General features: G+C 61.2%; 2 protein-coding genes across 3 annotated transcripts; one reads left to right on the forward strand and one right to left on the reverse strand.

Annotated features, from left to right (window-relative positions):
• The first annotated feature begins 151 nt into the window (after positions 1-151).
• NR2C2AP (nuclear receptor 2C2 associated protein) lies at positions 152-2,280 on the forward strand. 2 transcript variants are annotated; one of them, XM_085315333.1, is made up of 6 exons: positions 152-215; positions 449-510; positions 636-726; positions 889-994; positions 1,556-1,623; positions 1,872-2,280. In XM_085315333.1, exons 2-6 carry the CDS (start codon positions 470-472, stop codon positions 1,986-1,988), a joined length of 423 nt encoding a protein of 140 aa, XP_085171459.1. In that variant the 5' UTR covers positions 152-215; positions 449-469; the 3' UTR covers positions 1,989-2,280. The 2 variants fall into 2 exon arrangements, with proteins under 2 accessions (XP_085171459.1, XP_085171458.1); XM_085315332.1 differs by lacking the exon at positions 152-215 and adding an exon at positions 221-281.
• A 578-nt stretch (positions 2,281-2,858) lies between these two features.
• RFXANK (regulatory factor X associated ankyrin containing protein) lies at positions 2,859-7,557 on the reverse strand (the record flags this gene model as incomplete). The annotated part of the gene is made up of 8 exons (XM_085315358.1): positions 2,859-3,238; positions 3,602-3,682; positions 3,919-3,985; positions 4,641-4,766; positions 5,875-5,975; positions 6,232-6,297; positions 6,658-6,738; positions 7,467-7,557. Coding segments are annotated over 8 exons (672 nt in total), but the record flags the coding sequence as incomplete, so codon positions are not given.
• Positions 7,558-7,857: the final 300 nt, after the last annotated feature.

Below are 7,857 nucleotides of genomic sequence, written 5' to 3' on the forward strand. Positions count from 1 at the left end.
GCCGCGGGAGGGCGCCGGGCCGGGCCGAGCCGGGCCGCGGCGCGGAGCTCGGTGCCGCCCCCTCGGGGATGGGAGGGGGAGACAGGGCGCTCCCGGACGCCTGGGTCCCTGGAGCGGGTCGGCGGAGGGGGGGCGGAGCGCTGTGCGAAGAGGGCGGTCCCGGACGCCTGGGCCCCGAGGAAGCAGTTCTGCCTCTTCCTGCACGGCGCCGGGTGGTGAGTGCACGGCGGCGGCGGCGGCTCCGGCCCGAGGCCCCGGGGATGGGCGCGGACCGAGGCCGGGTGCGCCCAGCCCTGCGCGGATGCCCCAACCCCAGCCGGGTGCTCCCAGCCCTGTCCGGGTGTTTCCACCCTGCCCGGTGCCCCGACCCCATCCGGCTGTCCCCAGCYTTGCCCAGCCGTCCCCACGGCGCTCCGTGCGCCGGTCCCTGACCCACGTCTCTCCGCAGGCAGCGGGGCCGCACGCAGCGATGCCCGAGGTGCCCTTGATCTGCGCTGACACTGTCACACGGTGAGTCAAGGGGGCGGCGGGCGCCAGGGTGCCGGGAACCTCCGGCTGCCCCCGGCTCTGCTCCCCGGCTCCCTGCGTCGCCGGCCCCTCGCCCTGTCCCGGGATGGTGACGCGTGTCCTTGCAGGGTGAGCTCCGTGCTCAACCGGGACGTGAAGCAGTTCGGGAAGACGCACATGTTCGATGGGAACGAGGAGACGTGCTGGAACTCGGACCAGGTTGGGGCCGAGGACGGGGGAGGCCGGAGGGTGCCCCGTGCCCACGTGGAGGACGGGAGCCGTGCAGGCATTGCGCCCCGGGCTGGCACCTGCCGAGGAGCTCTGGGCTCCCAGCCCTGCAGGGGCCTGGTGATCAAGTCCCGGTGTCGTTCCTGCCTTTAGGGCACGTCCCAGTGGGTCACCCTGGATTTCCCCAGCACTGTCAAGGTCTCAYGGCTCCACATCCAGTTCCAGGGGGGATTCTCCAGCCGCCTGTGCACACTGGAAGGTGAGGAGCTGCCTTTTCCTGTTTGCCCAACCTGGGTCCTGCAGTCTTTTTATTGCAGAGCCCAGAGGTATTTGGGAATTCTTCCCAAAACTCTGGAGGAGCTGAGGCTGGAGCAGGGAGGGGTGAATAGAAAGGGCCCTGTGCTCCTCCAGGACTCCTCATTTGCAGGCTGGAAAATGCCTTGCCAGCTGCTAATCTCAATCTATTAGATATCAAACCCACTATAATGCTTGTGGGTTTCTGCAGCCCCAAATTCAGGAAGCAGGAGCTGGGCTGGCCGAGGGGGATTGCATCCTAAGTTGGACCCGGCAGATCCTCGCGTTAGGATGGGCTGCTTTGCTCCCACGTTGCACCCGAAAGCCTGGTGAAGGGAGGCGGGAGGCAGGCCAGCGGGTGCCGGCGTTGCTCCCACCCGGCTCCCCACACCGAAGCCCATGCAGGGAGATTTGTCGGGGCGGCCGAGATGGAGCAGCCAAGTCCCAGCGGGGCCGTGGCAGCCGGCACAGGCTCCGCCGGCACGCGAGCCCACCGCGAGGCTGCCTCCACCTTTGCCCTCCACAGGCTGCAGAATGGGCGAAGAACTGGTGAAAATATCCGATTTGTACCCTGAGGACACCAACGCCCTGCAGATATCCTCGCTCGCTGCGGGCTGGGGCAAACGGCTTGGCGGAGGGATGGGGGTGAGCTGTGGTTTAGAGTCCGTCGCAGGTGCCCGCTGGCGCTTTACTACGGCTAAAGCAGCTTGGTGGAAGGGGAGCAAATCCGGGGAGCCGTGCACGAGCCCCACGGGGCTGCCRCGGCCTCCGGCCGGCTCGGAGCTGGTCTCCCGCGTGTCGCTGCCTCCCTCTGCCCCTTTCCTCCTTGACGCACTCCACACAGCTTCCAGGTGGAAGAGACAGCACTGGATAAGCTGAAGATCACCTTCAGGAACAGCACCGACTTCTTCGGGAGGATCGTGGTGTATCACCTCCGGGTGCTCGGGGAGAGGCTCTAGCGCGGCAGCGACGAGAGACCGCGGGTGGGTCGCTCCCCGGCCGCCGGGGTCCCCGCAGCAGCCCGGCTCCGCGAGCTCTGCCGTGCCCAGGGGCACGGGACAGCGAGCCCTGCCCCTCATGTGCCCCCAAGGCGCTGGCAGAGGGGGGACCCTGCTGCCCCCGGGACAGCCAGCTGGCCGTGACAGAGGAAGGCCAGTGCAGAAACCCACGTGCCTGGACTTGCAAGCCAGCCTGGGGCCTGTGCTGCGGGACAGAGCCCCTATAACTGGCTGAATAAATGGTTGTGGCCTCCCTGYGCCTCCCTGACTGCTCCTTGAGCAAGCGGCACCCCTGGGTGCCCTCCCTGCCCAGCCCTGGGCTCGGTTCTGCTGCTTCGCAATGCGATYGCGTGGCTGGAGCAGGGAAAAGGAGAAAAAGCTGCTTCTCGCTGTGCACTGCAGGGCTCTGGCTGTCTCTCGCCTACTCTAATAATCTCCAAATCCCTTCCTGGAGCAGTTGTTTGCCAGCTTGGCAGGGCTCAGCCTTGGGTTGCAGCATGCCAGCCGTGCTCCCTGGGCCATGCTTTGTTCACGGCTGGCAGGGCGATGCTTCCTGTGGGCGCTTGCTGGGTTTTGCTCCTGCCTACAGGTATTTCCCCAGCTTGCTAGCAGTGCTGCGTGCACGCAGGGCTTGGCAAATTCACAGGCATTAAGATGGAGCCTCACTCTTCAAAGAGAGCTCCAGAGAGGAACACCGGGGCACCAGCCCTTGAAGCGGTTGGTTGGCCCAGTTCCCCTCACGGTTCCCTGGTAGGTGGTGCTGGGATCAAGGACCAGCTGCTGTGACTGGCAGGTGGGATGTCACCAAGGCAATATACAGGACTCCACATGGCTGCTTTAGAGTTTACTTCCAAAAATGCAATAACCTGAATACCCGTGCGCACAAAGCAACTGAGCCTGGACAGAGCAGACATGCAGCTGCCCCAAGGAACTGGTGCCTCCAGGTGTGAGGCGCTGAGGCCGTGCTGCCCTCTGGGAGAGATGTAAATCCGCCTAGGGCAGGTGGTTCCCTGCTTCCTCCACGTGCTTCTTGCTAGAAGCATCGCTCTGCTGCCCTTTTCGGGACCGCTGGCTCAAGCCGCAGTGGTCATGGACAGCCTTTGCGTYGGCCAGGAGAAGCGCTGGCATTGCAGCGATGCAGCAGAAACCACGTCACTCCAGCTCCTTGTTCTGAAATAGCTTGAGGATATGATTTTCAATAACCTGTTGGACTRAGGCAGGGAAGAGAAGGGAGAGAAATGAAACCCCGGGAAGCAAAGCCTTCAGAAGCCAGCACTGCTGCAGGTAGGACATCCCCTGGTCGGTCACCATTTTGCTCCTGTTTTCCAGCGGGAAGTAGGAAACTGCTAACGCCAGGGGCCTGTCCCCAGCCCCCCTGCAGCACACCTCAGGTTTGGGAGGGCGGAACAGGACCCACATAGATTTCTCCAGCTCAGTTTCTTTGTGTGGCAGAGCAGGGAGCCGTGGTAGAAGGTCAGAGAAAGCCCAGGCAGGGCTGGGAGCTGGGAATTGCCTGGAGCCTTTTCCAGGGAGGGGAAAACAGGCTCTTTGCCATGCATGCGGCAGACACTTGCCTTTCTTATGTCCCAGGGCCACAGCCAGATCCATGGGGGTGTAGCCAGAATCTGCCTCCGTTGTCAGGTCGGCGCCGCGAGCTGCAAGCAGGCAGTGGAGATCAGGGCTCCCCTGCCAATGTGGCATCCCCTCCAGGGCAGGCACAGGGCAAGAGGACCCCTGAAAGGGGCCGGTGCCCCTCCTGGGTGGGCACCCCCGTGACATCCCCAGGCTGCTCCGCTTCTCCCCCCAGGCGTGTTGCGCTCTCTCTGCCCGAGGCAGTTACCAACAAGCAGCAATTTGAGGCCAAGGACTAAGCGCGGATCTTCCCCGTTACCTAGTAAGGCCTCGACACACTTCACGTGGTTGCCGCGCACGGCGTAGAGGAGAGGGGTGCCGCCGTTCTGCAGGGAAAGGGAAGGCGCCGTCAGCACTGGCCTCGAGGGGCCGTGCTCACCCAGCCCTCMGATTCGTAGGGTGAGAGTGTGGGAGCCACATATCCATCGAGCTTGGCTCGGCTTGGCCAGCCCTCTCCTGCCCCATGCTGTGCCGTGCTGCTCGGGACCAAGGACCCTGYTGTGCAGCCTTGGCTGGGCTAGCCCTATTTCTCCCAGGGCAGTAGGTCCCAGAGGTGCTGGCTCCCCTTTTCCCCACTCCCAGMTCCAGGTTGGATGTTTTCTGCAGAGCAGATCTGCACGTGTTTTATTCCCTGATTCTCTGTATGTAATACAATAACTTTGTATTATTTTAAGAACAATCTGAATTTATGAGCACAGTTTCCTTGCGGCTGGTAAAATCACCAGCACGAGCAACTGAGGAAACCATTTAAAATTACGATCAAGATTAATTTCTTTAAACAACCACATGAGCACGCAAATGAGCTCTGCAGGCCTGGGCAACAGCTRGGAGAGACACATTGCCCCTAACGCAGCCTAGGGCAGGAGACAGAGCAGCAGCAATGTGAACTTGCTGCTGTTTTGTAAAACGAGCCCTGCAGAGTCCCATGCAGGGCTCGGTGTCTCTCCCAGCACTGGGCAGCCCAGGCCCGGTGGCACTCACCCAGTCGTAGATGTTGATGTCCACGTTCCTCTCCAGCAGCATGATGACGATGTCCGTGTAGCCCCCCATGCTGGCGAGGGACAGGGCGCTCTCCCGCTCCTTTGCCAGCGCGTGGGGGTCAGCGCCCTGGGGACGGCACAGGCATTAACTCCGAGCCCTGCTGAGAACCGAGGTGCTCAGCACAAGACCCACCTTGCTGGCAGCCCCAGGAGGGCTGATCACCGAGCTGGGGCCAGCCGGCCTCGCAGCCTGTGATGCTCCAAGGCCAGGCAGTGCTTCTCCATTGCCAGCACAGTTGTTGGCTTTCCCCTGCCCACAGAGCTCAGCGGGGAGGAGACAGCTCCGGGGCCCCAGTGACCTCCCCCAGGCTGGCACCTTCCCTGCCACCATCCTTACCAGGTATGTTTTAATCATCAAACATCTCAGGTGAAGACTTAAGAGCCTTTCTCCAGTCTCAGTGAATTAAGCCCAATGGTTCCAGTTCTGAGCCCTTTTCCCCCTCAATAGGAACAGCGTTAGTGGCCCTGTCTAGTTAGAGGCTTGTGCTGGGTCTCTTTGTCGCTGTTTACCTAGAAAACCCACTCAATGCTCTGCGCCTTGCTAGCCATGGACCTCTCCTGGACTTTATATCCTTTATCAATGTATCACCTCTCTTATTTTGGTTTGTACTCGTCTCTCTGCTGATGAATTGCGGTCTTGCTGCTAATGCAGCAATGAAGCCAGTGTTTGGCCAGTGCTTATGTGGTGTGAGCATTTGCTGATCTGTGGACACGGGCATGGATGCAGGAGTGCACTTTGGGAAGCAGTTGGATCCAGGATCCAGGGAGAATCTGGTTCCTGCCCAGCCCAWGGACAGTCCCCGGCTGCAAGCCCAGCACTCAAGGACGATGCAGCAATGAATTCATTAACTGCAACAACACCTTGGCAAGCATATTTTGCTGGTGGATTACAGGGCTCAAGTGATAAGCCTGATCTCAAATTACCAAAAAGCATATATTTAATTACAAACAGTTATTGCTAACTATGAGATAAGGCTCTTCATGCTCCTGATTTAGCCCACAGCCCAATGGGGAGTGGCATCCGACAGCAACTGTCTGCAAATGCATCCTCCTCTTCAGTGCCGTTGGAAGAGATGGACTGAGATGGCGCCAGGATGTTATGTGACTCTTTGGGCAGGAGCTGGGGGCTGGGAAGCCTCCCGCTAACCTGGGGCTGCGCCAGCGCATGCCCTTACCCATTCCAGCAGGTGACGGACCGTTTCGATCTCTCCAAACGCAGCAGCCCAGATCAGCGGGGTGAAGCCTCTCTCATCAGGTTTATTTACCAAGTTCTCACCTGCACAAACACAGGTGAAGCATCTTATATAGGTAAGACAAAGCTCCCTCTGCTCCCTGTCTCCCAGTAAACCCAGCAAAGGCTGTAAGACTAAACCAAGGGTTTATCAAAGGCTGCCTTATGACCTGGCAGGACTCTATGTGATCTGGGGTGAAAACCCAACCCATTGCTGCTCTCCCACCTCCCCTTTTGCTGCAGCAGAGACGGACCGTGTGCCGTGGCTGCCTGCATGGGCAAGGCCGAAGGAGATGCGTACCTTTCCGAAGATGCTCCCTCAGCTGGCTGAGCTCACCTTGGGCAGCTAACTGGTGAATGGACAATGCTGGGGGATGGAAGGAATTAAATCATCAGGACAAAGCATTTCCTCAGCACCCTCTGTCTGCAGGCAGCCTCCCTGCTCCATCCTGCCACGGTGGGACCTCCCCTGCACCCAGCAGGACTTGGGGCACCTGTGAGTCCCTCCTTGTCCAGGGCAGAGGTAAATGCACAGCCCCAGGCTGGGGTCCAAAAAGCCCAGTGGGTAAATAACACCTCTCCACCATTCACTGGTGGAGCCAGCCAGTGCAAGAGACTGTCCCATGGGTGCTGCAAAACGCCACGGTGTCAGCAGACAAGCAGACTCTCATCCCGCTCTCCCACGGCTGCTTTCACCCCGCGTCCCAGCAGAGCCCGTGATACTCACTGTCCAGCGTGGCGGGAAGGGCCGAGACCTCATTGCCCCGCTGCCTGTTTGTCAGTGTGTTTGAGTGCCGCAGGGGGAAGCCTGTTCCAGAGAGGGGAAAGTCAGAGCATGTCTCCTTGCTACATGGGTAGAAAGTAGACTTGCTTGAGGCCAAGAGCTTCAGAAGTGGCCAATCGCTCACGTCAGCCTAATGCACCTTATCTGGAGCCCTTTCCTCCTGCACTTGGCAAAAAATGAATCTTGTAAGAATGGAAGTATTCCCTTGCAAGCAAAGGGGTTGGAAAGTCAAGTTTGACCAGTGGGCAGGGAACAACAGCCGAATAGGGAGGATAAAACACAGTCCGAACAGCTGCCCGTGGAGGTGCCTGGTCCAGCAGGGCATGGGAGGAGGCAGGGATCTTGCATTAATGGCATAATTGCACACAATATCCTACCACAGGGGACAGGCAGAGGTTCGTCCTTGTTTACCTCTGCCCTTGAAGAGCTCTGCTTGGAAATCTCAACGCGTTTCCAACAAGCACGTTATAGTTTAGTCAGGAAAGCACACGAAAAGAGCTTGCAATCTGCAATCCCACTGCGTGGAGCAGCAGCGACCTCTCACTGCTGACACGAGCCATCAGCAAGGTCTGGACGTGGGCTCGGCCTTGCCACGTTACCGCAGGGACCGGCAGCAGTAACGGGCTGCTTTTCTGTTTGTCTGTTTGCTCCCCAGCCGCCGCGACGGGACGGAAGCCCCCGCTGCAGGCGGGTGAGCTCCCCCGGGGCTGCCTGGCGCCGCGGCCGCGAGCCTCGGGCTCCGCCGTACTCACCGTCGAGGGCCGAGGCCTCGGCGCTGCTCTGCGAGGCGGCCGAGGGCTGCGGCGCGGCACCCGCTCCACCTGCGCAAGGAGGGCAGCGGTTAGGGGCTGGCGGCGGAGGCCGCGCGCCAAGGCCCCCCCGGGGATGCGGAGCCCCCCCACCCCCCAGGGATGCGGAGCCCCTCGCCCCCGGGGGATGCGGAGCCCCTCGCCCCCCGGGGATGCGGAGCCCCTCGCCCCGGGGATGCGGAGCCCCTCGCCCCCCGGGGATGCGGAGCCCCTCGCCCCCCGGGGATGCGGAGCCCCTCGCCCCGGGGATGCGGAGCCCCCCGCCCCCCGGGGATGCGGAGCCCCTCGCCCCGGGGATGCGGAGCCCCTCGCCCCCCGGGGGATGCGGAGCCCC

The sequence above is a fragment of the Rhea americana genome, unplaced genomic scaffold (assembly GCF_003343005.1).
Source record: "Rhea americana isolate MKP2758 unplaced genomic scaffold, rheAme1 scaffold_428, whole genome shotgun sequence".
Taxonomy (NCBI): Eukaryota; Metazoa; Chordata; class Aves; order Rheiformes; family Rheidae; genus Rhea; species Rhea americana.